The sequence below is a fragment of the Cavia porcellus genome, unplaced genomic scaffold (genome assembly GCF_034190915.1).
Source record: "Cavia porcellus strain 051 isolate PalLab524CR breed Dunkin Hartley unplaced genomic scaffold, mCavPor4.1 scaffold_8, whole genome shotgun sequence".
NCBI lineage: Eukaryota > Metazoa > Chordata > Mammalia > Rodentia > Caviidae > Cavia > Cavia porcellus.
Window position 1 is genome coordinate 49198697 of NW_026947491.1, and position 26213 is coordinate 49224909.

General features: G+C 45.4%; 1 protein-coding gene across 9 annotated transcripts; it reads right to left on the minus strand.

The window, feature by feature from the left end:
- Positions 1–406: 406 nt before the first annotated feature.
- Smarcc2 (SWI/SNF related, matrix associated, actin dependent regulator of chromatin subfamily c member 2) lies at positions 407–26204 on the minus strand. 9 transcript variants are annotated; one of them, XM_063254924.1, is made up of 30 exons: positions 26034–26204; positions 24014–24133; positions 23271–23356; positions 22422–22503; positions 22237–22329; positions 20654–20723; positions 20284–20353; positions 17931–18006; positions 17374–17505; positions 17180–17295; positions 16727–16851; positions 14618–14677; positions 14310–14347; positions 13941–14071; positions 13265–13336; positions 9094–9207; positions 8538–8691; positions 7787–7879; positions 7433–7549; positions 7279–7341; positions 6564–6822; positions 6166–6327; positions 5806–5870; positions 5472–5607; positions 5221–5387; positions 4254–4388; positions 3041–3422; positions 2635–2718; positions 2293–2358; positions 407–1754 (listed from the first exon to the last, which is right to left on the minus strand). In XM_063254924.1, exons 1-30 carry the CDS (start codon positions 26142–26144, stop codon positions 1678–1680), a joined length of 3456 nt encoding a protein of 1151 aa, XP_063110994.1. In that variant the 5' UTR covers positions 26145–26204; the 3' UTR covers positions 407–1677. The 9 variants fall into 9 exon arrangements, with proteins under 9 accessions (XP_063110994.1, XP_063110993.1, XP_063110990.1 ...); XM_063254923.1 differs by having other exon boundaries at positions 7433–7552; XM_063254920.1 differs by having other exon boundaries at positions 2293–2718.
- Positions 26205–26213: the final 9 nt, after the last annotated feature.

The window sequence follows — 26213 nt, forward strand, 5'->3', positions numbered from 1 at the left end:
GATGTTAGAGCCAGACCATATTAGCACTGCCTGAGCCTGTCTGTCATACTGGCAGGGCCAGGGCCAACAACAACAGAACTAGGTGAGGGCCTGCCTCCTCCCTAATAAGGGAAGGAATGAAGCCACTGATTCTCAAGGGATAAAGATACAAAAATCTCCATGTTGTGAGGATGACCTTCCAAGTCTTTACCAGCTATTTTTAGAGCAGGTGAGCGCCTCTGCTATAGTAGCAGTGCACAGCCCTAAGAGCCAAGCTGCCCTTCACCTTCTGTGGTGGGCCCTGTGGCAGGCACAGTGCCTGTTTGGCCCAGGGGATGCTCCTGTGAATGACTTCAGAAAAGCTGCCCCCAGCCCAGTATCCCTGCCTGACAGCCACAGGTAAGAGAACACAGAGGCATCCACAAGATCAAACTGAAAGCAAATTAATTTATAAAAAAAAAAAAAAAGAAAGAAAGAAAAAAGGAAAGAGAAAATTTACAGAAAACTGAACAGAGGATGCCCAGACGCAGAGGAAGAGAAACATGGGGACATGAGGGTCAAAGAGACTGGTAGGTGGAACCAGGAACTGGTATAGAACCTATAATCCCATTTGCCTCCATGTCAAGTGAGGAATAAGTGTAACTGGGAGGTTCTGGAATATGGGGAGCAGAGCTAAGCTGCCCTGCTCTCAAGCCTGTGTCCTCATCTGAGAACCACTAAGCTATCAGTGAGGTCCTGCCAGTCTTGGTGGGACAGCAGCAGTTAGGGGAGTCACCTACATGAGTCATAAGGAGATGCTTAAGTGCTTTTCAAAATTTTCAGGTTTTAAGAACTCCCCATCCTCTTATAGCATCCCCCTCCACGCCTTTCAGGAGCTCACAGATACAACCTAAGGAAGGAAGAATAGCCCCTATTGCTCTTCTTCCTCTGTTAGCTATCACAGGAGTCCCCCCAAAATATGTCCCCTCCCAAATACACATACACTGACATCAACTAAGCAGATGACTTTTAAGAAACAAACAAAACTGACATCAGAGGGAAGGGATCATTGGTTGAGCTGGGGTAGCCTAAAACAGCAACAATGAGGAAGCAGCAGGAGAGATTAGTATGAATGAATGGCCAGGGAGTGGGTGAGGGGAACTGAATCACTACCGAGGGACCTGGGGGAACAGGTTTGGCTCCCTATTCCATCCCCAGAGCTCTTCCAACAACCTTATTCCACTTTCTTAAAACAGTCACCTTCCCCATTCAAAACAATGTAAAAGTTGCTTAATTTTTAGAAGGGAGCTCCAATGTGGCTTTTTAAAATTTCTCTACTTCCTTGTAAAGGGCTGAATTTTTTTTTTATCCATAAAAAAAAAAAAAATGCAGTAGTTCTGAGGGGAGTGCACCCTTGGAAGTGGTTAAGTAGAACCTTATATAAACACCATTCCCCGGCCCTTTGAGGGCACCCAATCCATCCTATCCCTTTTCCCAGACATTAGAAACATCTTTTAAACAGAAGTCCTTGAGTAATCCGGTATAAAAGTGCATGCCTCTGCTGGCATGTAGGGGCTTTGGAGGGGCAGAGGAGCTTTCCTTACGTAGTGATGAACTCTCCAGCTGGGGAAGGGTCCCAGTGGTGGGGGAGGGCTGTTTCTGGAACCGAGATCTCCTTGGGGGGGTGGGGGTGGAGGAAGAGGTGTCTTGGCTGGCTCCTCACTGTGGAGGTGGCACAGAGGTGACTGTGCCTGGACTCGGAGCTGTGGGGTCTGGGGGTAGGGGGGTGCCTGGGTCTGTGGAGAAAAGGAACAAGAGTCAGCTGGGGCATGCAGGAGGCAGTCCAGACCCAGTCTGCACACAGACACAGGACCAGGCATGGCATGCAGTGTGTGTAGCTGAATGAGATACCCAGAGTGCACAACTTGCTTTTCCCATGCTGTTCCACCTTAACTGGGGAAAACTGATACACTTCAAATCATCCTCCTGCCCCTAAGAAAACTCTAAATGGGGCATCTGAATGTGATGGAAATAAGCAAAGGAATGTCAATCATGCAAACAGGTAGCTGCTTTTCAAGTTTACAACTGAGATGTTCCATGCCACCGGACTCCTCCATGACCCACCAGTGAAAGGCCCCAACGTCATCCCAGAGTTAGCAGCTGCCAAGCATGGTGAAGGGCCAGAGAGACCCTTAGTCTTGTATTCTAATTTTACCAGTGTTTAAAAAGGACTGTGGAAATTCTAGTGGTTGACCCCTTCCCCACCTGCCCTCCCTCCATCCCTCCCTGTGGACCCATCTCCCTTTCCCTTCTCCCCTCCTGGTCCCTTCTCACCTGGCAGTGGGCTGGCACTGGGCAGGAGGTTGCCCTGAACAGCTGCCACAATGGCAGGGCTCTGGGCTGCGGCGGATCCGAGCCCCGGCCCGAGAGGCAAGGAAGATGGCATGGTGGTGGTCGCCGGCAGGTTAGGATGTAGAGGGTTCGCCATGGACACAGGCAGGTTAGGTGGGGGGAGAGTGCCCGGGGCGAATGGGAGATGATGGTGATGCCCATGCAGGTTAGGAGGAGGGGGGAGGTTAATACTGATGGAGTCAGCTAGACTACCAAATGGGATGATGGATGGAGCAGGAGGAGGAGGAGGCGGCATGCCAAAAGGCAAACCCAAAGGAGCATTACCCGCCACGCCTGGGTGCCCGCTGCCTGGCACTGCCCCTGGCATCATTGAGGGAGGAGTTTGTTGGCTGGGGAACGGTGAGGGGCCTAAGAATGGAGACAAGGGATAGAGGAGCTTAGAGGAGAAAAATCTCACTTAACAACTTATTTTCGTAGCAAAGATAAGCTGGACACTTCTTGTTGCCAGCTTCCTTTTTCCCAATGCTAGAATAAATGGTAAATCCTTGGAACAAAATTCCAAATATCTGGGTTTGGACAGAAATCCTTACCGGTTTAGGGACATAGGGTCTGTCTGTAAAAACTGAGAGCAACCCTTATCTCCAGGCCCATCATGTCACCCTTTCAAAGGGAATTGAATCATTCGCCTGGATTCCTATAGCCAACAAGAATTCTGGAACTCACCACTTACCATGGGGTCCAGGGGCGGGTATCCCTGGAGGGACTGCCCCAGGCTGGAGCGCGCCAGCTGGTTGTGGCTGCTGTGGCCCAGTCGTTGGCCCTGCCTGCCCAATCTGTTCTGAAGGGCCCAAGCTTCCAGGAGGGGCTCCACTGCCAGCAGGAGCAGGGGCCACAGAGGCTGGAGCCACAGCCAGGCCATGGACTGTGGGTGGCCCAGCAGCCCCTGTGGGGGGTATAGGCTGGGAGCCCGGGGGCAGAGTTGGTGGTGGCTGCTGCTGCTGTTGGTGCATCTGCTGGAAGTGCTGCTGCCGGGCCCTCATCTCTGCGTACTTCAGCTGCTCCATGTGGAAGGCTTGCCGGTCAGCCAGGAGCTGTTGCCTCTGATACTCCAGCTGCCAGTGCCAATGAGTGCTGTTACTGAATTTTCAGAAGATCCCTGGACAAATGTCTTGCCCCCTGCTTTGTCATCCCTTAAAAGACCCCATGGCTCATGCTGGTGGTTCCTGAAATCTAAGCCTGTTTTCTCTGACCTTCCTACCCAACCTGTTATGAATTCCATGACCTTCCCGTCTCCCGAATGTTCACATTGCCTCTCATTGCAGTAGAGTTAATCTGATGGTAGCCCTGGCTCACTGGAGCTCCAAAGCTTTGAATTTATCATTAGTTGGGAAAATGCTTCCTGTTCCTCTTGTCAATTCAAGTTCTTTTCCTTCAAAACTGCCTAGAAATTTGTTCTTAGGAAGCCATCTAAGATTATACACAAATCTGAAGCTCCGACCTTTTCACCATCCCTTCAAAGTATTCACCTAACAAAATTTTTTTTTTTTTTTTTTGAGACAGAGTCTCATTATATAGCCCAGGCTGGTCTTGAACTCACAGTGATCCTCCTGCCTCAGCCTCCCGAGTGCTGGGATTATAGGTAACAAATACTTATTGAGAGTTTACTATTAGTGAAGCAGAGCTGGAAATCAGCAACCAAAAATCTAACTAACCTCCTTGTTCAGAGGAACTGACATGCCATAGGACCTCAGCCTTTAGCATTCACATCCTTGACTGCCCAGGACTGACTTCCCCTGTTGAGATTGCTCCCTTCCCTGTCAGCCTTGGCTCAGGCTCTCTGCCTTACAGTACCTCCTCCCCCATCACTCCCACTCTAACTGGGACAAAATAGTCCTGTGGTGGGATTCTAGACCCCTACTGACACCCTACGGGAGGCTACTTACTGCTTCTCGCTCCCGGTCCATGATCGTCTCTAGTTCCTCAAAGTGACGGAGTTTGATCTCCAACTTCTTCATCTGGGTCTCTACCAGCAGGGCCACCAATGATTTAATCTTTCTCTCTTCAACAGCAGCCAAGTGCTAGGAAAGAAGGGGTAGGAGAGCACATCAGTAGGAGGACCTAGCTGTAGACATTCCAGGGAAGACAGGACAGGCAGATGCTGCTGGCAAGTTTAAGAATGAATGTGCTAGCTGGGCATGGTGGGGCATGCCCATAATTGGGAGGCTGAGGAAGGAGGATCATCTGGAGTTCAAGGCCAGCTAGAACTACATAGTGAGATCCCCATCTCAGAGAACAAAACAAAACAAACAAACAACAACAACAAATAGAGTGGCAAGGGATAAGGCAAATCAAACTGGGCACAGTGGTGCATGCTTGTAATACAAACTACCTGGGAGTCTGAGGCAAGAAGATTACAAATTTTAGGTCAGTCTGGGAAATTTATCAACATAGCAAAGATCTTGCCTTAAAATGTAAAAAGGGAGGCCACATATGAGTGCTGTAATTGCAGCACTCAGGAGACTGACACAAAAGGACTGCTGCAAGATTGACAGGTGACATATAGGTGACATAGCAAGACCATGTCTCAAAAACAAAAACAAAAAAATTTAAAAGGGCTGGAGATGTAGCTCACTGTGAAGGCCCTGGGTTCAACCTCCAAAAAACACACAGAAAGTCAAGTAATTACAGTGCTGCAAACAGATCCAGAAGGTAAGAGATTTAAAGTTTAGAGAAGAAATAACTAACTCCCTCTCAGGATAAAAAGGAAAGCTGAGGCACATCATCACGAGTTCCAGGACAGTCTGGGCTATATACTGAGTTCAAGGCCAAGCTGAAGTACATAGCAAGACACTGTTTCAAAAAACCAACAATAAATTAAATGAATTACTTAAATAAATGGACTGGCCTCACCTTGGCTTTCACTGCAGCAGCTGCCAGGGCAGCAGCGGCAGCGGTGGAGAGGTTGCCCTCACCAATATCCCGTTCCACCTTTGTCTTCCTTTCCCCCTCCGACTCCATTACTTCCTTCAACATTTCCTCCTGCCCTTCCTTGGGCTCCTTCTCCTTCTCAGGATCAACTGCACCAGAACAAGGATTGAGTCAGGCTGACAGCTGCATGACCCTTCCTTGTACCCCAGCACCCACCATTCTGGGAGGCTTACCGACAGGATCTCCATCACTCTTTTCAGACTCCTTCTCACTATCACCTTCTTTCCCTTTCTCTTCATCCTTCTTGGGAGCCTCACTAGTTTTCTCCTTTGCTTCCTCCTCTACAACCCCTCCTCCTTCTCGGGGTTCCTAAGTCCCAGTGGAAGAAAAGAAGGCATCAGTGGCTGGGGACATAACCACTCACACAAAGGGCCCAGCCAGGAAGTGACTTTAGTCCTCTTACTTTAGAGGTGCTCTGGCTGCAGAAGATGGCCCCTGGGCCAGCTTCCCTAACACCACAGAGCAGCACCTGGCACTCCCTCCCAGCCAAGACCAATCCCTCTATACCTTGGGCTCCTTCTTCTCATCTGCAGCCTGGCCCTCCGCCCGTGCCTCATCAGTCCCGCTCTCCTCTGGGCCCACGGGAAAGGAAAGGAAAGGAAAGGAAAGGAAAGGGAAAGTATCTGAGAACAGTGTCTGTCTGTGCAACATATTTCCAACAGCCCTTTTACCAGCCAAGACCTCAGGGAGAGAACCAGTAGGAGCCAAAGCCTCTAAGGTGAAGTCCTGGGGAAAATACAAAAACCCACCCACTCTCCCATTCATATTTTGCTCTGATGCCAGCATAAGGCAGAGACAGCACAGGATGGCCAGGTAGTTCTGGCTCTTGGTGAAAGGGGAGAAATGTAGAAACTTGTCAGGCCTTACCAATACGCTCAGGCTCATCAGAGGTGGTTCCTGCAATACCACTGCTTTCCAGACCAAAGGCTGGGTCTGCCTTGCCTGTCACTTTGGCTGCTTCTTCCACTTTCCGAACATGGGCCTCCACCAGGGCTGTAGGTACCTCTTCCTTCATTTTGGAGAACTCCTCTGCAAGACCCAGAAAGCATAAGGCTGGAACAGCAAAAGCAAGCAGTTCTGCCTACTCCTGTGAAAGATTCCTCACAAGTCCATCTCTCTCTAAGACCAGCACAGACCCGAGACAGGTCCCTGAGGCTGGCATGAACAAAGCCAGTAAAATGGACAAAATTGAGACAGTTTCACAGATTGAGTATCTGGCTATTCAAAATCAAACTCAGAAGGCTAGGAGATCCCCCACCCATTACCTAGGGCTGACTTTGCAGCAGCAGAGGCCACTCGGGGATCGACGACAGAAGCCAGGAAGGCAACAGTGCTCATAACAGGGTTGCCCGACTGACTGAAGGGGATGGGCTGGTAGGCCAGGGGGCCCAGAGAGGCCTCTGAGTCCTCCAGATACGGGTCTTCAATGGGAAGGCGAAGAAAATGCAAGATGCATTCGTCCTGCGTGCGGCTTCCTACATGCTCAGACACTTTGTTCCAATCATCCTTGTACATTTCCAGGGCCTGGTGGTAGTGGTGGAGACACAACTCCGCTTACTTAACCACTTTCCTTGGAGGTCAGCTCCCCCCAGCCTACTTCAAAGCTCTGTATTCTGGTATCTGTGTACTTTGCCAGGTCCAAGGGGATCTCCCAATAGTACTAAGAAAGTATATGGGGGGCTGGGGATTTAGCTCAGCGGCATAAGCGCCTGCCTTGCAAGCAGGCAGTCGTGACTTCAATCCCCCATACCGAAAAAAAAAAAGCCAAAAAAAAACAAGAAAGTATATGGAAGTATAGTGAAGTGGGCAAAGTCCCTGGCCTGGAGCTGTTCCTGTAGTAGGAGTGAGGAAGGAGAAGGACTAAGACAACATCACATCCTGCTCATGACAACACTCCATGAATTCTCCCCACTGACAAGTGATGGTGGTACCCTGGCCACTTCTGTTTTCACAGAACTCTCTTTTCCTCTCCTCAGTTACCTCCAGGAGTAGCAGAGTCTCCTGTTCAGTCCACTCTCGAGTGGCACTGGCTGCGGCTTTGCTCTGCAAGGGAAACATGGACAGGTCAGGAGAGAGAAGCCTGTGACCTTTGAGGAGGAAAGGTTTTGTACCCCAGGTCTGCAGCACCTCATACCTTGGAAGGGACATTCTTCTTGGTGTACATGTCTGTGCGTAGCCCGAAGTTCTGCATATCTGTTGGTTTCTCTTTGCTTTTGTCAGGAAAGCTGAGCATTTGCTGGGAAGCAGAGGTCTGCTAGTTGTGGAGGGGAAAAAAAGAGGTGAGTACAAGTGGCCACAAGAGCCAGGGGCAGACAGAGAGAAAAAAACAGACAAAAGGAGCTTCTTTTCCAAAGCCAGGGACGCCCCTGGGCGGGACTTCCTCCCTTACTGCTGTGGCTCCTTCTGCTCTCATGTCTCTTCTTCCCGGGCAGGGGTCCCCCAGTAAAGGGGCAAATAAGAAGCCCAGCGGGGTCTGCACCCCACCTACCAGCTCTGGCTTGCCCTTAGCCGTCTCTGGCACCAGGTCATCCAGCTCTTTGCCCTTCCGCCCAGCCTTGGTATCAGCATCAACCTGGCGGCCCTGGGGGACAGAGCTTGGCGTCATGGAGGCTGGGCAGGAAATGGCCAGGCCAAGGTGCTAGATGCCTCAAGACCAGATGCTGGTCAACTCACAAGCTCTGGGGGGACTCATGCCACTGTTCCATGCGCCCTCCATGATTAATTACACATGTAGCTGGCATGATATCTGTTTGTATTCACATACATCTTTACAGGTTCTCTTAGGAGCCGGACAATTAAATTCTGGTCCTAGATTTGGTCCTCTGTGACCTTGGGCAAGCCACAAAACCTTTCTCCTCTTAAATTTTATAATGATGAAATGGAAATGAAAAAAATGGAGGTGATAAAAATCATGATGCAAAAATGAAAAAACATGGGAAACATAACCAAGTTGTAAAAGCTCACGATAATTTCGAGCCATTCTTTTCTATCTGTTCCAAACCCTACATTCACTTGGCTGTTCCCTGAGTATGCGGAGCAATTCTCCCTCATTGAGTTCTCATAGCCTTAGAGACTGAGGCTACACATAGGGATTATTTCTTTGGACCTCTGCATCCCATGGAAAAGGAAGAAGCCTCAACAAACTGCTGGGACCATGACCCTAGAAAATCAGAAAAAGTAAAGTCCAAAGAAGCCCAATCATACCCCCTACTTTCCCCCCCCAGAGCCCCTCACCCTACCTGTGGGGTCTTGGGTTGCAGGGGTACCAGCCCTGATGGTGTGTCAGCCAACACATGGAAGTGAGAGGTGGGTGGAGGCCCCATTGGAGTTGGTCGACTCTCAGCATCCACTTGGTAGTTAATAAGACCCCACTGTTCTAGGAAGGCATGGACTCTGTGAGGAGGAAGCAGAGCAGGAGTCACATGGGGTAGCCAGAAAGGTGCACGAGGAGGGCATAAAGTTCCTTGCTGTCTACCCTCTTCTGTTCATTCTCTCACCTTCCATTCTCCACCTAAATGTCAGTGACACCCAGTACACTTTCCAGCCTGGGCCTTTTTCCATAGCTGTCCATCTATCACACACCTCTTTCTGGAGAGCCAGCAACTGGAAACACTACTGACTACAGACACACTTTTTTTCCTTAGTTCACATTCCAATCCCTTAAACCACTCATTCCCCAAACCTCACTTTGGCCTTTCTCTAGAAGGGGTTCTTCTGCCCATTTCCCTAGGTTTCCTGCAAGCATCTTTAGTTCTGTTAGGACATTCCCCTCCTCTCCTCACCAGTGAGACCTACCTCATAATGGCACAGACGTCACCTGCCAGATTGCGGCGGCAGGCGGTGGAGGTGAGATATTCCTGGGGATTCAGCCGGTATGTGTCAATCATGAAGTTTCGATAGGCCAGATAGCTTAGAAGAGGCAGAAAGATGAATGAGAAGAGGAAAAAAAAAAAATTGAGGGGTACAGGGTAGGAAAAATGATAACAAAAAAAAAAAGATTCAACAAAATCTGAATGCCTAGGATTGTGCTAAATGCAAGGTATTCAAGCATTTCTTTTATTTTTCCTGATTTTTTAAAAAAATTAAATGGTCTTTTCCCTTATTATATTTGAGAATATTTCACCCAACTGTTATTTTTTTTTTTTTCCCCAGTAAGTGATACTGAACCTAGGGCCTTCACACTGAACTACATTCCCAGCTTCCTTTTTTTTTTTTTCCTTTTGCTACAAGGTCTCACTAAATCACTAAATTGCCCAGACTGGGTTCAAACTTCCAATTCTCTTGCCTCAGCCTCCCAAAGAGCTGGAATTATAGGTGTGTTCTACCAAGACTTGTTATCACCAAACTTCTCTTTTTGAGTGTGGTACCGGGGATTGAACTCAGGACCTCGCACTTGCCAGGTAGGCGCTTATGCCGCTGAGCTAAATCCCCAGCCCTATCACCCAACTTCTAGAAGAGGAGCCTAAAGGTAAGAAAAAGTACCCTTATTTACAACTCAGAGGTTAAATGGAAGTTCCTATCCATGCATCCAGCTAGCCAGCATGGGACTGGAGAAAGGAATATATTTTTTCAAATTGGAAAGATCTAAGTTCAAGTCCTACTTGTTTTTTTGTTTGTTTGATTGTTTTTGTCTTTTTGCTTTTTATCGGTACCGGGGATCAAACTCACGACTGCCTACTTACAAGGCAGGTGCTTATGCCGCTGAGCTAAATCCCCAGCCCCTCAAGTCCTAGTTGTACCAACATAACTTTGGCAAATTACTTCCATGTTTGCATGTTTAAACTACTCATTTGTAAAATGCAATATATCTTATACATTAGAGAAGTCTGCAAAATATTAGTATAGTGTCTACTACTGTGGCTCAAAAAAATAGTAGCTATTATAAAGTTTGAGAATGTGAGCCAAACTAAAAGATGCAAGTCCTAGTTTGACTATTGTAGCTGTGTGACCTCATCCAAATAATTTAAGATGCCTATACCCCAGTTTTCCACTCACAGCAATCTTTTGAGTTTGCTGTGAAGATTAAATTAGTAGCCATACATGGTGGTATATCCCCTGGAATGCTGGCTACTCAGAAGGCTGAGGCTGAGGTGAGAGGATTGCAAGTCTGAAGCCAGTCCAGGCTACCGTATCTCAGAATAAAAAATAAAAAGCCTTAAAAGGTAGCTCAGGGGCTGGGGATATAGCTCAGCGGCATAAGCGCCTGCCTTGCAAGCAGGCAGTCGTGAGTTCGATCCCCGGTACTGATAAAAAGGAAAAAGAAAAAAAAAAAAAAAAAGGTAGCTCAGTGGTAGAGTGGCCCCCAGGTATCCGTATCAGGGGAAAATAAAGATTATTGTATCAGATCATTTGTTTAGAATGTATATGATAGTAAGTTCTCAACAGATGCAGCAATTACCATCATTTATCTTTTTTTTTTTTTTTTTTGATGCCAGGGATTGAACTCAGGGATTGTGTTTGCCAAGCAGGCACTTACGTGCCGAGCTAAACCCCTGGCCCCATTTATCTTTTTTTTTGTTTGTTTTGTTTTTTTGAGATAAGGTCAAGCTGGCCTCAAATTCAATGTGTGGTCCAGACTGACCTCAAACTTGCAGTGATCTTCCTATCTCAGTCTCCCAGGTACTGGGATAAGTTGGACACAGTAGTGCATGCCTGTAATCCCAGGACTCAGGAGGCTGAGACAGGATAATCGTCACAATTTCAAAGCCAGCCTGAACTACAATGAGTTTTAAGACCAGCCTGAGCCATATGGTGAAACCTTCTCTCAAAAAAAAAGAAGACCAAAAAAAATCTAAATGCTGGGATTACATGCATGCACCACCGTGCCCAGCTATCATTTATTACTTTTTTGCTTTTTGAGACAGGGTTTCACTCACTAAGTAGTCCAGGCTTTAGGTCCTTAAACTTATTATGCAGCCCAGGTCAGCCCTGAACTTGCCTCAATCCCCTTGCCTCCAACTCCCAAATACAGGGATTACAGGCATGTGCTACCATACTAGCTCCCATCATTTACTATTTTATACCAAGAATTCAGTTCCTATTGCAGCCAGCAATCATGCTGAATCTGGCACCTGGTCACTACTTCTCTTTCCTTTCACATACACTGCTTTCCCCAGGAAGAAGTGAAACAGAATTATAAAGAAATGTAATAAAAATAAAAGATATCCCAAAGAGGAGAACAGCTAGGGAAAAAAAAAAAGGTATGTTTTATCTACTTCATCATGTATTTATTCTAAAGTACCCAAAATCACAGAAATTGCCAAGTTTCACCTAAAGCCACACAGATATGAGTGGGGGTAAAATCTCTTTTTCTTTTTTATCAGTACCAGGGATCGAACTCAGGACTGCCTGCTTGCAAGGCAGGTTCTTATGCCGCTGAGCTAAATCCCCAGCCCTGCCGGGGGTAAAATCTTAAAGGAGACGAAGACTTCTGAACTCTACACCTACTCTTTTTGTCTTTTTTTTTTTTTTTTTTTTTTCCCTGTTTATTGGTACCAGGAATCGAACTCACGACTGGCACTTATGCCACTGAGATAAATCCCCAGCCCCTTCCACACCTACTCTTTATAGGTATTTCTTTCTCAGAAAGTGGTCTCCTTCCCTTAATTCATAGAGGTTTGCCCTCACTTAGTTCTTCCTGCTCTGCTTTTCTCTTCTTTTCTTCTTTTTTTTTTTTCTTTTTGTTTTTGTGAGACAGGATCTCACTATGTAATTCAGGCTGGCCTCAAACTCACAGCAGTCCTGCTTCAGCCTCCTGAGTACTGAAGTTATGGACATGTGACATCATCCTTTGCTACTGCTTCTGCTTTTCTATCACATCTCTTAGGGACCAGCCTGGTATAGTGACACTTTAGTGAGAGCTATTATTTGTGCTATTATGACTTTTCTCACAACAGCCCCCTACTTTTTTTTAGTACTGGGGATCAAATTCATGACCATGAGATTGCCAGGCAGGCGCTGAGCTAAATCCCCAGCTCCTAGCCATCCCCTTTTCTCCAGGGTGTTCTTGTATGTTGCTTTTTGCTTTTTTACTTGGTCCAAGTTCCCTCTACAGAGACTGTTTCTCCTTCACTCTTCACTTTTACTTTTTCTTTTTTCTTTTTTGTCTTTTTCATTTTTTATCGGTATCAGGGATCAAACTCACGACTGCCTGCTTACAAGGCAGGCGTTTATGCCGCTGAGCTAAATCCCCAGCCCCCACTTTTACTTTTTCAAATAAACTTTGCAGAAAGCAGAGCAGGAAGTACTGCTAAAAGAAAAAAAGCTATTTTTTTGTTTGGATTTTATCTTCTATCTGTCTACATGATGGTGGCCTCTGAACCCAGGGCCTTTGCACTGAACTACATCTCCAGTTTTTTTTATTTATTTATTATATAACAGGCTCTTGCTAAATTGCTCAGATTAAACTTGAGCTCTTGTCTCAGCTTCCTGGAGTGCTGAGATTATAGACATGTGCCACAATGCCAGTTTTTATCTGCATTTTGTAAGATTTCGGGGCTGGGAATTTAGCTCAGTGGCACAAGCACCTGCCTGGCAAGTGCAAGATGGGGAGTCTGATCTCTGGTACAAAAAAAAAAAAAAAAAAAGATATAAATTATTATGTAGAAAAAGGCTCTAAGCTTTGTTAAAGTATTGGAAGTACTGGAGCAGATACTTGTTTTATAGAGAACACCACACTTAGTATCAACCTTGGGCAAACCCTAAAGAACATGCATCTAAGTGCTGTCCTGCAGCTGCCTAACAACCAAGAATCATGTCTTTGAGAGCCTTGCACAGTGGCAGCAAACCTACAACACTTGTGCTGCAGCAGGATGTTTGTATTATTGAAAGCTCTAAAAGGTTCACCATCACTGGCACATGGATAGATAGGACTCAAGAAATGTTAGCTAAACTGAAAGCTGCTGGATCAGGAAGCATGAATTAGAACAATAGGAAGAAACAAAATCGTGAGCTGAAATTTCCTTACATTTCTGGAGTCTTGGACTTGTTCTTGCCATTAAAGAATTCAGGTAGAGCCCTCCGCTCAATAGCATGAACACTGCAAAGACAGAACAGATTCAGAAGTGGCAAAGAGGGAGAAGTAGGTAGGGCGACCTGTGTTTGATAGGCCCTTAACTTCATTTATGTGCCTGTAAGTGCTTAATGGATTGATGCTGAATCCCAACCAAATCACCCAAAAAGAATGATCAAATCTTTTTTTTTTTTTTCGTCTTTTTTCCTTTTTATCAGTACCAGGGAGCAAACTCACGACTACCTGCTTGCAAGGCAGGCGCTTATGCCGCTGAGCTAAATCCCCAGCCCCTGGAATGATCAAATCTTAAAACCTCTTTCTGTTTTTCTTTTTTTGTGGCATTGGGATAGAATTCACCTTTGATTTTGAATCTTTGTTTATTCCTCCCTCAAAGGGAGGAAAGGCCCAGAAGATGGGGTGAACAAATAGTTCATATCTGTAGGAATTAGAAACTTGGACAGAACTTCCCACCTAGTTAGAGGAAGAGATCAGGAGTTCCTGTAAAACTCAAGTGCATCCTGGCATATTTCACTGAGGAAGAAATAACTTATTTGCAGGAGACAGATGAAGAACAACCTGCTGACCTCCCCAGAAGCAGGGAAACAATGAGTCAGCGAGAAGCTGACAGTACCTGTTGTAGTCAAACCAGGCAGCATAGCTGGGAATGATGATGTGGTGGGTCTGCTCTGTTACATTGTCCTCATGTAGGTCTGGATTCTTGGTCTGCTCTCCCTTGTTCCCCGTACTGCTCTCGTCCTCATCCTACAAGTATGGAGGCTGCTGGACAATGGCGTTCCCATTTCCCCCAGCAACCCTCCATTTCTCCCACAGCCTGAAAATGGGAGCTGGGGATGAACACCATGGACCCAAGATTGAAGGGCTCAGAGTTCTGAACAACAGCTAGAATTGGCCTATGGGGAGAAGAGTCTGAGTAGAAGGAACTTTATAATCACAAATCAGAATCACATAGAGAGGTAGGGCCTCTCTAAACTGGCTCCACCTTGCCCGTGGTCTCCATGCTTTCATCTTCCTGTTCATCTGAAAGAGAGAGACAGCAAGATATAAGACTGGAGGGGCTGGGGATTTAGCTCAGCGGCATAAGCACCTGCCTTGCAAGCAGGCAGTTGTGAGTTCGATCCCCGGTACCGATAAAAAAGAAAAAGACAAAAAAAAAAAAAAGATATAAGACTTGGAGCCTTCCAAGCGGCAGGTGTTGCACTGGAACCCCATCAGGTTAGGATAAGGTGACAGCTGAGCCCTCCCCAACTCTTGAGCACTACTTTCCTTGCCTGGGCCTTCCCGTCTTACCCAGGTCAGTCATGGTGCCTCCTTTGACTGGGGCTGACTCAGAGTCCTTCTTAGTGTTGACTGCCAGAAGAAAGAGCCATTGTATCAGACACATTATGCCAAAATCAAGCCCTGACCTATCTTCTGTTAAGTCTAAGAGATCTCAATTTCTTTAAAAATTTTCTCCATCTGATCACAAAATATAGTAACTTCCTCTAGGGCAGTGCTGGCGAACCTATAGCACGCATGCCACTGAAGGTTCTAAAAAGTTCACCATCACTGCCTAGGGCTTAAAATTCTCTTGCTACTTTACCTCCTTCTTCAATCAAAGATTAACTTACTTATCTATGTACATTTATAAGTCAGTCTTTCTCTCCCTCCCTCTCTTTCTGAGACAGGGCCTTACTATGCAGTTCAGACTGGCCCTGTGGCAACCTCCTGCCTCGGTCTCCCGAGCACTAGGTTTACAGTTGTGCACCACTGCCCCAGTTCACTCCAACCATATTTTAAACATTTTTGAAGTGGAGAACATTTTCATTAATTGAATCCATATACGAAAGCTCAAAATACAGAGTGGGAAACTGATTGATAGGGAAGTAGAACACAAAACTCTCAGCAGCCCTCCAAACCCATCCTGGAACATACTCCTATAATAATGGAGGCCGGTCCACAGAAGAGATGGTAAGATGTGCTGTAGAGCAGGGACCTACAAAGTGAGCCTCTCAGGGCTGGGAATTTATTTAGCTCAGCAACATAAGCACCTGCCTGGCAAGTGTGAGGTTGTGAGTTCGATCCCTGGTACCACACACACAAAAAAAAAAAAAAAAAAAAAAAAAAAAGAAAGAAAAGAAAAACAAAGTGAGCCTCTCCCATGGGACACGACATTATCCACTGGAATACAGGAAGAAACTATCAGGATATATTTTTACATTGTTTTTATTGTTCTTTACATTTTGCCTTTTTTCCTTTGAGCACTAGGGATTGAACCCAAAGCTTCACACATGTTAGGCAAGTGCTCTACCACTAAGCAACATCCTTAGCCTCATTTTTCAGGTAATGTGTAAATGCGTTTTGTAACGATTCTAATGTAGTATACCATATGTATATAATTTGTCCTTTATTGATGGGAATCACAATCAAAAAGAGTTTGGAGCCAGGTAGTGCCTCACATCTACAATCCCAGCACTTGGGGAGACTTAGGCAGGAGGACTGTCTCAAGTTTGAGGTCAATCTGGGCTACACAGTGAGTTCGAGGCCAGCCTGAACTACATAGCAAAACCCTGTCTCAAAAAAGCCAAAGAGTTTAGAGGGTATGGGTACCATACTTCTATGGTAGAGGATACACTAGTATGCACAGGGTTCTGGGTTCAAATTACAGAGGTAGGGGTTGGGACCTATAATTCCAGAGTTGGCAGAATGAGGCACAAAGATCACAAACTCAAGTGCAACAACTTACCAAGACTCTGCCTCAAAACAAAACAAAACAAAGGACCAGGGATTTAGCTCAGCAGCATAAGCGTCTGCCTGGCAAGCTCTAGGTTGTGAATTTGATCCCCAGTACCAAATATATATATATTTTTTTTTTCAGTGTTTTCAGGGAGGATTTTTCTATATCATTCAGGTTGGCCTTGAACTTACTATGTACTTCATACTGGCCTTGTATTTGTGGGTGGTCCTCCAACCTCAGTCTCCTGAGTGCTGGAATTACAGGTATGTGCCATCATACCCGGCTCAAAATAAAAATATTTTTAAAAAGGTCTAAGAATTTAGCTTAGTGGATGGCCCTGGGTTCAATTCCCAATACTGCCACAAAAAAAAAAAAAAAAAAAAAAAAAAAATTGGATGTGAAGTGAGGTGATTTTCCTAGTCATTCATTCATTCATTCCATTCATACTGAGGGGAAAGCTACTTTTTTTTTTTTTGGTCTTTTTCCTTTTTATCAGTACTGGGGATCGAACTCACAACTGCCTGCTTACAAAGCAGGCACTTATGCCGCTGAGCTAAATCCCCAGCCCCTGGAAAGCTACTTTAGACCTGGAGCTAGACTGAGGAAAATCAGGCCACTCAGGAAAGAGCCAAAGTAGAGCTAGGACAGGGAATGGTGGGCCCAGGTGTTTGCCTGGCCAATACCTGTTTTGGGTAGCGTCACTTCTTCTACATTAGGGACCGGTGAGGGCTCATCCATGTCCTTTGTCAAGTCTTCTTGCTCCTCTTCTCTGTGGCCACGCTTTGACTTGGTGTAAGGTGTTGAGGGACTGGGAAGGAAAGAGGAGAAAGAGAATCTAGTCATTCTTGCACAATGAGCCCCCAGAAATTGGGGCTTAAGGGAAGGAAAGCAAGATAGAATCCTTAGGGTAGAGATGAGCAAAGGCTTTTCATTTGGTGGCTAAACTCTTAGTTTACTGTGGGCTAGGACTAGAACAAACAACTTGGGTGGCTAAAAAGTACCTCACCCTTCTCTCAGGACACCTGCAGTGTCACAGCACACAGGGCCCAGTGACTATAAGAAGGAATGTGTCCTCCTTTCTCTTGACATGGTATGGACAGAATGTGAATGTTGGGCACATTAGGGGAATGGCATACCCTTTCTTAGCATTTTTCTTCTTAGCTTCTGGGGTTGGTGAAGGAGAGGGGGAGCACTTCCTTTTTTTATAGTTCCCCCCTTTCTTGTCACGTCGATCTGAATCTGGGCTATTCACCTGCAAGACAGAAAATTGGTACAAAGGTCCGCCTCACTCCCCAGGGAAGACTCCAGGAAAAAAGGGTGGGACTTTCACCTCATCTGTCAGTGTCTTTGCTGAAATCTTCTTTCGTCGTGAGACAGGGTTTTTGTCATCATTTACTTCATAGTCTTCCTCATTCATCCATTCATTAAAGGTGTCTGTATCTAGGATCCACTTTGCATGAACCTAAAGTACAAAGGCAAGCTAGGCATGATGGCACACTTCTGTCATTCCCCACTGAGGGAGGCTGAGGCAGAATGGTCGAAAATTTGAGTCCTGATAGAGTAATTTAGCAAAACTGTCTCAAAATAAAAAATAAGGAAAAAAAAGGAGGGGGGCAGGACACATAGCTTAGTGGTAAATATTCTTGTACACATGTGTACACACATGTAATACATACACACACACACGCACACACACACATGCATACACACACACACACACACACACACACACACGCGCACACACACACACAGAGGCAGATTGCTGAGAAAACAGAAACCATGGCTCTATATGAGGATCCTCTGTGGAAAAAGCACAAGAACTCTGCTTCATCTCCACAGTGGTCTTGTCCTATTCTCCTCTGCGTGGGCTGCACAACAAAAGCTCACCTTCCTAGGTTTCTCTGGAGTTGGAGCATCTTCCACAGATGCTTCAATTTCACTGGCTGGAATCCACGTGTCGTAGCTGCCAGAAAAAATTGAGTGGTGTGAAGTAGAATCCATAAGATGGAGTAATAGACAAGTAATGTACAGATCTTTTACGTTCCACTTATCAAAAATATTGGTTGTTGGCATACTTTTTGGTACAATCATTTTTCCAATACGGGAATTCTTTTCAGTATAAAGTAATAAAGGCACATAAAATATTTTAAAAATAAGGGGCTGGGGATTTAACTCAGCGGCATAAGCTCCTGCATTGCAAGCAGGCAGTCATAAGTTCGATTCCTGGTACCAATAAAAACGAAAAAGACAAAAAAAAAAAAAAAAAAAGAAAAGAAAAGAAAATATTTTAAAAATAAAGAATGATTTTCCTTAATAAAAGGAATATTTGAGGTGATGGATGACCCTGATTTGGTCTGTGCATGTTGTACATGTGTTAATAAATATATCACATCATACTCCATGAATGTGTAGAGTTATTATCAGTTGTTTAAACTTAAAAAATAGAGAATGAGGGCTGGGGATACAGTTCAATGGCACAGTGCCTGCTTGGTAAGTGCAAAGTCATGAGTTCTATTCCCAGTTCCAAAACAAACAAGCAAACAAAATACAAAACCACAAAAAAAAAAAAAATAGAGAATTAAAGCTGGGAGGGGCTGAGGTTTAGCTCAGTGGCGTAAGTGCCTGCTTGGCAAACGCAAAGTCATGAGTTCAATTCCCAGTACCAAAATTTTAAAAAAATAAATAAATAAAAAAGAATTAAAGCTGAGCATGGTAGATGGTTCACGCCTGTAATCCCAGCACTTAAGAAGGCTGAAGCAAAAAGATTGCCATGAGTTCAAGGCCAGCCTGGGCTACACAGTTCAGTTCAGGGGCAGCCTGAACTATCTGGTGAGACTCTGTCTTTAAAAAGAGAGAGAGAAAGACAGAGACAGAGAAAGAGAGACAGAGAGAGACAGAGAATTAAAAGAAACAGCTTATATAATTTTTCTTGACTTAGTATTTATGGTTTCCTTGGGGTTTTTTGTTTTTTGTTTTCCAGTACTGGGGATTGAACCCAGGGCTTTTATGCTGAGCTAATCTCCAGACCTCCCCTCTTTCTTTGGAAAAAGGGTCCTGCTAAGTTGTTGGGGCTGGGCTCCAACTTGTGATACTCCTGCCTCAGTCTCCAAAAGTGCTGAGATTATAACTGTGCACCATCACACCCAGAATTCTTAGTGACTTTTTCTTTTTTTTTTGTCTTTTTCCTTTTTATCGGTACCAGGGATCGAACTCACGACTGCCTGCTTATAAGGCAGGCACTTATGCCGCTGAGCTAAATCCCCAGCCCCTGTGACTTTTTTCTTTACAACTTTGATTTTATATAACTGTAATCATAATAGATACTATTTTGATGTTGTTTAGTGGTACTGCAGATCAAACTCAGGGCTTATTTGCTATACTCCCAGAACTTTATTTTTGTTTTGTTTTGTTTGGTACCAGGGATCAAACTCAAGCACTTGCACCACTGAGCTAAATCCCCCTAGGTATCATTTTATATGTCAATTTTTTTTTTTTTTGGCAGGGATGGGTTACCATCCCTGAATTCAGGGCCTTTCACTGAGCTACAGTCCTAGCCTTTTTTCATTTTTTTCTCTTTTTTTCTTTCTTGGAGACAGGATCTTGCTATATAGCCCAGGCTGGCCTTGAACTTGTAGTACTTTTCCTGCCTCAGCCTCCCAAGTGCTGGAATTATAGGCATGAGCCACCATGGCTGGCTAAAGACTGTTTAATGGTTCACTGGGTAGATACACAAATTTGCTGAAATATTTTCTACTGTTAGATTGTTTAAATATTCACTTATCAAAAATTATATAGGGAGACTTGAAGGTATAGCTCAGTAGCATAGTGTGTGCTTCAGGTAAGAAAAGCCTTAGTTTGGGGCTGGGGATTTAGCTCAGCGGCATAAGCACCTGCCTTGCAAGCAGGCGGTCGTGAGTTCGATCCCTGGTACCGATAAAAAAAAAAAAAAAAAAAAAAGCCTTAGGTTCAATCCCAAGAACACACACACACACACACAAACACACACACACCACATAACACAAATTCCCCAGAACACAAAAATAAGAACAAAATTGAGATAATAATTTAACACAAAGCCCCAGGCATTTAGCCTAAGCCTTATCCAATAAGTTTAAAACTTCAAAAGAGAGGAAAGATTGCCAATAGGTCAGAGAACAAATGCTTTCTTTCACTGCTAGATATCCCAGGGCTTCTGGCTTTGGCTCTTGTATGCAAACCTGCCCCAGGAATTCATCCTTACCTGTCAGGATAGTAGCCCCAGTGCAGAAGAACCTGTTTGTCTCTCTTCATGACTGGTCGTACCCACTCCTCTGGGAATAGAGACAGAAGAGAGAGGTAAGCTAAGATGGAACACAAAAGATAACTGGACAAAAATCCCTGAGAACACTGTTTTTGCAGCAAGGACCTTGGGAATAAGAACTGAAAACAAGAGAATTCAGAACTGAAAGGAAAAAGGAACCCAGGTACTACACAGTAACTATAGATGATTTTTTTTTTTTTTTTTGGTGGTACCAGGGATTGAACTCACGGCCCCCTGCCCACAGTAACTACAATAGTCTTCTACCTCCTAGTCCAAGTCACCCACTGCACAGCCAGAAAATCCAGCTCACCTTCTTCTAGGTTTCCTGGGACAGGATATACAACATGGGAAGCATTGTTCTTATCTTCAGTAATTGTTCCCTGGATGGCACAAGGAGAACTAGGTAAATATAATCTCCTTCAAATTATTCTTAAGTATAAATAAATCAAAAGATGAAGAATCTACACATCTACCTGGCTTGTCACATTCTGCCTGGAAGTCTACATTCTCTCAGCACATACCAATTGAGTGGCTGAGAAAAAAGCTGAAATTGTGCTAATAACACAGGAAAATCAAAGAATTAAGGCTGCAAATAATCCACAGGGCAGAGTATCTACATGTGAGAAATATAAAGTCGGCAGTATATTTCTATCAGGTTTTGTTTTTTGTTTTTCAGACAGGGTGTCATGTAGTTCAGACTGGCCTTGAACTCACTATGTAGTCAAGGCTGGTCTCAAATTCATGGCAATCCTCCTGCCTCACCCTCCTGAGTGTTGGAATTACAGGTGTGAGCCACCACACCTGGTTTGTTTCTATCAATTTCATTTGCTTCTTAAAAAATTCCAAAGAGCAAGAATTTTATTTATCTGAAACCAGGCAATTTCTAGGTCAGCTGGAGTGGGAAGCTTCTCTTCCTAGCCCAATGTAGTCTCTAGAAACAAAGAGCCAGTCCTTGCTAATATTGGGAAATGGAAGAAGCAGGGAAGAAAAGAAAGGTACAAGGCTTTTTTCTCTCCTTTTTTTCATTACTAGAGACTGAACCCAGGGCCTCCCAAGGAACTATATCTTCAGTCCTTTTTAATTTTGAGATAGGTCCTACTAAATTGTTCAGGTTGGCCTCAAACTTGTGATCCTCTTACCTCAGCTTCCCAAGCTGCTGGGATAATGGGTATGTGCCACTGAGTCCAACTCAAGGTTTTAAGTCTTTTTCTTTTGTCATTTTGAGACAGGGTCTCAGGCTGGCCTTGAGCTCACTTTGTAGCCCAGGCTGGTCTGAACTCCTAATGATGCTCCTGCCACAGCCTCCTGAGTGCTGAGATTACAGGTGTGCACCACAGGTTTTAAGTGCTGACGTTGCCAAGTATAAAAAGTCATCCATGCAGTAGAAAATATGGTACTTTTTTTTTTTTTTTAACTTTTTATCAGTACTGGGGATGGAACTCATGACCGTCTGCTTGCAAGGCAGGTGCTTATGCCACTGAGCTAAATTCCCAGCCTCTTTTTTTAGTGTCTTTTGAGACAGGGTCTCACTTTGCAGCCCAGGCTGGCCTTGAGCTCACTTTGGAGCCCAGACTGGTCTTGAACTCTCAAGCGTCCTCCTGCCTCAGCCTCCCAAATGCTGGGATTATAGATGTGCACCACCATACCCAGCAACATAGTACTTTGAACCACATATGGTGGTACCTGAATTTCAAGCCAGCCTGGGCTCTGTAGTGAATTCAAGGCCAGGCTAAACTACATGATGACTGCCTCAAATTAACCCCCTAAAAAACCAATTTCTCCAAAAAACCCTAAAAAAAAAAAAAAAACCATGGTATTTCAGGGCTGTTTTCTTTATGGAAAACTTCAGGGAAAGTCATGGAGTTCTGAAATGTCTCCTGACCTGACACTTACCTGGTGTCTCTTGATAATATCCTTTAATTTCCCTAGTAGTTTGGGCTCAATATCTGGGCACAGAAAAATGTTAGGCCGAGACAGGCAATTATTCTGTGGAGAGGAAACAGATAGTAATGAGGTCATGGGTAGAAGTATTTTAAATTCTCACTGAAGATAGGAAGACGGACGTTCCCATTTATTACCTGTACCAAGGACTTCTCAATGGTCATGAACATTTCCACATTTCGGTCCATGCGTGATGGGTTCTGGAAATCATAACGCCGCCTTATGAAGAGACAATAATCCAGTGAGTGATGCAGCTCATGTCTGTGATTTTTTTTGTCTATGTCTTTTTTTTTTTTTTTTTTTTGGTGGTACTGGGGATTGAACACATGACCTCATGCTTGCCAGGCAGGCACTTATGCCATGTCTACAATTTAACATAGGAATTAGGAGGTAATCTTGCTCAAAGCTGTTCCCAAAATCACCCAGGATCTGGGTTTCTTGATCTCAACTCTATGAATCATTCTGCTCAGTCCAAAAGGACAAAGAACAATCTGAGATACCCCCCCCACACACACACATATACAGAAAATATTTTTGGCTCTAACTCCCACCTACTTTTCCTTTTTTGTTTTCTTTTTGGTTTTATTTATTTATTTATTTATTTATTTTTTGGTCTTTTTCGGTACCAGGGATCGAACTCAAACGACCGCCTGCTTGCAAGGCAGGCGCTTATGCCGCTGAACTAAATCCCCAGCCCCTTATTTGTTTGTTTTGAGACAGGGTTTCACTCTGTAGTTCAGGCTGGCCTTGAACTCACTATGTAACCCAGGCTGGACTTGAACTCATGGTGATTCTTTTGCCTCAACCTTGTAAGTACTGGGATTACAGGCATGTGCCACTCCCTTCCCAAGCTCCCACCTACTTTTCTGAACTAGAATTAGCAACATATAGAGTTTATACCTGTGTTCTCCCCAAAGACCTCAGTGAATTGAAATAAGGGATTCTTTCTAAACTAATGTAAGAAGCATAAAGAGAAGGCATCTCACCAGCCCTGGTCACTCTTGAATTTGTAAGCAGCTGCAAGTATGTGGCACAGGGAGCCTCCTGCTTTGAAATCTAGGAAACATTTAATCTACAAAATCCAGACAGGGAAGAAGTATGTGAGAGTTACATTGTAAATTCTCTTATAATTTAAAAATCTTTTTACTAAAGCCCATGCTGAACTAATCTGCCACCCAAAACTAGACTTCTTTAACTTTTTTTTTTTTTTTGCCAGTTTATCATGTGGCCTAGGAGAGGAAACCAATATTCACAAAGTATCACCTTATGTCAAGCACTTTACTGGGTTACCTCATTTGCTACTGAGGAATTCCTGTAAGATAGGTATGTCAATCTCAGCTAAAGATGAAGGAACCAAGACTGATAACAATTGCCAATGATCACAAGCCATCGGGTGGAAAAGGCGGGATTCAAACACAAACCTGTACAAATTCAAATCTCACATCACTTATCAGGAATCAAACTCATGATTTCATCCTTGCTAGGCAGGCGCTGAGCCACTGAGCTATATCCCCTGCCCTCACACCCTTTTAACCATATCATGCGAGATTGGTGGACTGAGTCAAAGGAAATGTAACTTGGGGACTAGCCCTAACCAGTAATGCCCTAAACCAGGACTAGGGATGGCAAGAAATAAACCAAATCATAAAAATTATTAAACTTACAAATATTATTTAAAATACCATACTCTCTCCAGTTGGAGGACTCATCCCCTTGCTTTTGCACTCACCGGCAGTTTGGTGAGTGGTGCATTGCTGACATGTTTGCCAAAAACTTCTTCCTGAAACTGTAGCAACTGTACCACCAGGCTAGACAAGGACTTGTTGGTGGGTGGTTCAGCTTGTATATACTAGGAAAAAGAGGGAAAGAGAAATAGACCCCAGATTAAATGTTTCTCTTCCATTTTTCCTCAAGGGCTCTGTGAGCTTCCAGAGCAGAGAAAATAGTATCTCTGCCCTTTACATGTCAAGTCTCTGTAAAGAAAATGGTAGAAAGGAGGACCTAAGAACCCCTAACTAGGAAGGTGAATTATGCAGCCATCAGCCCAGGTGCCTAGAATTGGGTGTTGGTGGTATGGGACACTTTCTACTCTTTCTCAGTTACATCCTGAAATTGGAGTTGCAGGACCTTGACCTCCAGCCAACAGCACTAAGAACTGTAAAATTCTGAAGGTTTATGGAGTTCAGGTTGGGGAAGCAACATCCCTCTGGAGGTTTAAGTGAGACAACAGGGTATTTCTTGGAGGAACTTCATGGAAGGCAATGATTCCCTCTCTAACATAGTCAAAAAGAAAGGAGCAAGGAAGTGAGATATGGAAGCAGATGCAGAGTGAAATTGTGCATTTTGCTTCTTCCAGAACTGGGCATAAATAACTTCCCAGGCCCAGGCTACTGCCTGTCTGATGAAGAACAGCAAGATAACATGTAACCCTTCCCAGGAAACTATGTCTCCCACACTTAATGCTGGGCCTCCTTAAACATTTCTATATTATGCTACCTACCTTCCAGCTTTCTGTTCTAATTCAAATTGAATCAGGAGGCTAACTTTCTCTTTACCTCTTGACCCTTGTTTCCTCCACCCTAAGCATACTTCTAAGTGGGAGGTGTAAAGAGATCTGTGAAGGGAAAGGTAAATGACAAAGGGCTAAGAGCTTGAAAGCTGAACCAGGTCACAGGCTGTCAATACCTCCAGGGCCAGAGACTAAGCCCCTAGACTGATCCCCCTTCAAAGGTCCTCATGCTAGGGTACAGACTTGACAGCTGTTTGTCAGAATTCTGACACTCAGAGAGACCCTGGAATAGGATAGCAGGCCGAGAGCACACCAGACTTAGTGGGGAATCTCTCCTAAACAGCCGAACCTACTTAACAGGCTGCTAAGCTGGGCAGGAAGAATTGCAAAGCTGAAGGAAAGCTAGGAAAGAGAATCCTGGGGTAGTAAGAAAGAAGAGAAGCAGGCCATCTCCAGATAAAACTAGGCCTAAAGACAAAGACACCAGGAAGAGGTCTGGTAAAAAGGACAGGTAAGTCTTCTTGAACCCTTTTGTTCACTATTTGTTTATCTCCATTTATAGGGGATAGGGGTGTCAGGAGCTAGAGATACAAAGCTGATCCTAGTTTCTGGACCTCAAGCCCAGGGCAGTGCAAGCCTAGGTTATAGAGTGACTTCATTGTGAAGCTGAGGAATGGTTTGAGAAGGGACAGTTGCCCAGGAACTCTCGTACCCTATCCCTATGGGAGGTTTCATGGCCCTTCAGATGGGGTGCAGGGTAAGCTAGGGACACAGGTGATCCAGGGGTAGGGACCCTTTCCAGGCTGATAAGCAGCCAACGGCCTGCTCTGTGGCTGTTTACTCTCCCGCTTTCATCATCTCTGAACATACACAAAGCACCAGGGTGGCTTTGGCTCTGCTGGTACCTGGCTCCGTGGGGGCGCCCAGGCGGGCGCTGTGGCCCGCACGCTGCGGGGGCGGAGGACGCCCACCAGGCATCCTGTCCACCCCGCGGCTGTCTCCCTCAGCAAAGCCGGGAGGGCGACGCTTAGGGCAGCGCTGGCTGCTGGCGGCAGGCAGGGAGCAAAACCGGGGCAGAGAGCACGGCGGGCGCGGGGCGCGGCGGGGTGGGGGCTGGGTGGCGCGGGCGGGCCGCGGGGGGCCGCGGGGAGGGGAGGGGCCGGAGGGCGGGCAGCACCGGCGCCACGGGCCGCGGTCCCTTTGTCCCGCCCCCGGCCCCAGAGCGGCCCTGCCCGCGTACCTTCTTGTAGTTCTTGCCGAGCCAGAGCCGCACGTTGTCGAACTGGGTCACGGTGTCCGCGGCCTCGTAGTACTTCACGTTGGGGCCGCCGTCCTTCTTCCGCACCGCCATCTTCTCGGGCTCGGGCCCCGCCGCCGCCGCCGCCGCCGCCGCCGCCGCCACCCGCCCCGCTCCGCTCCA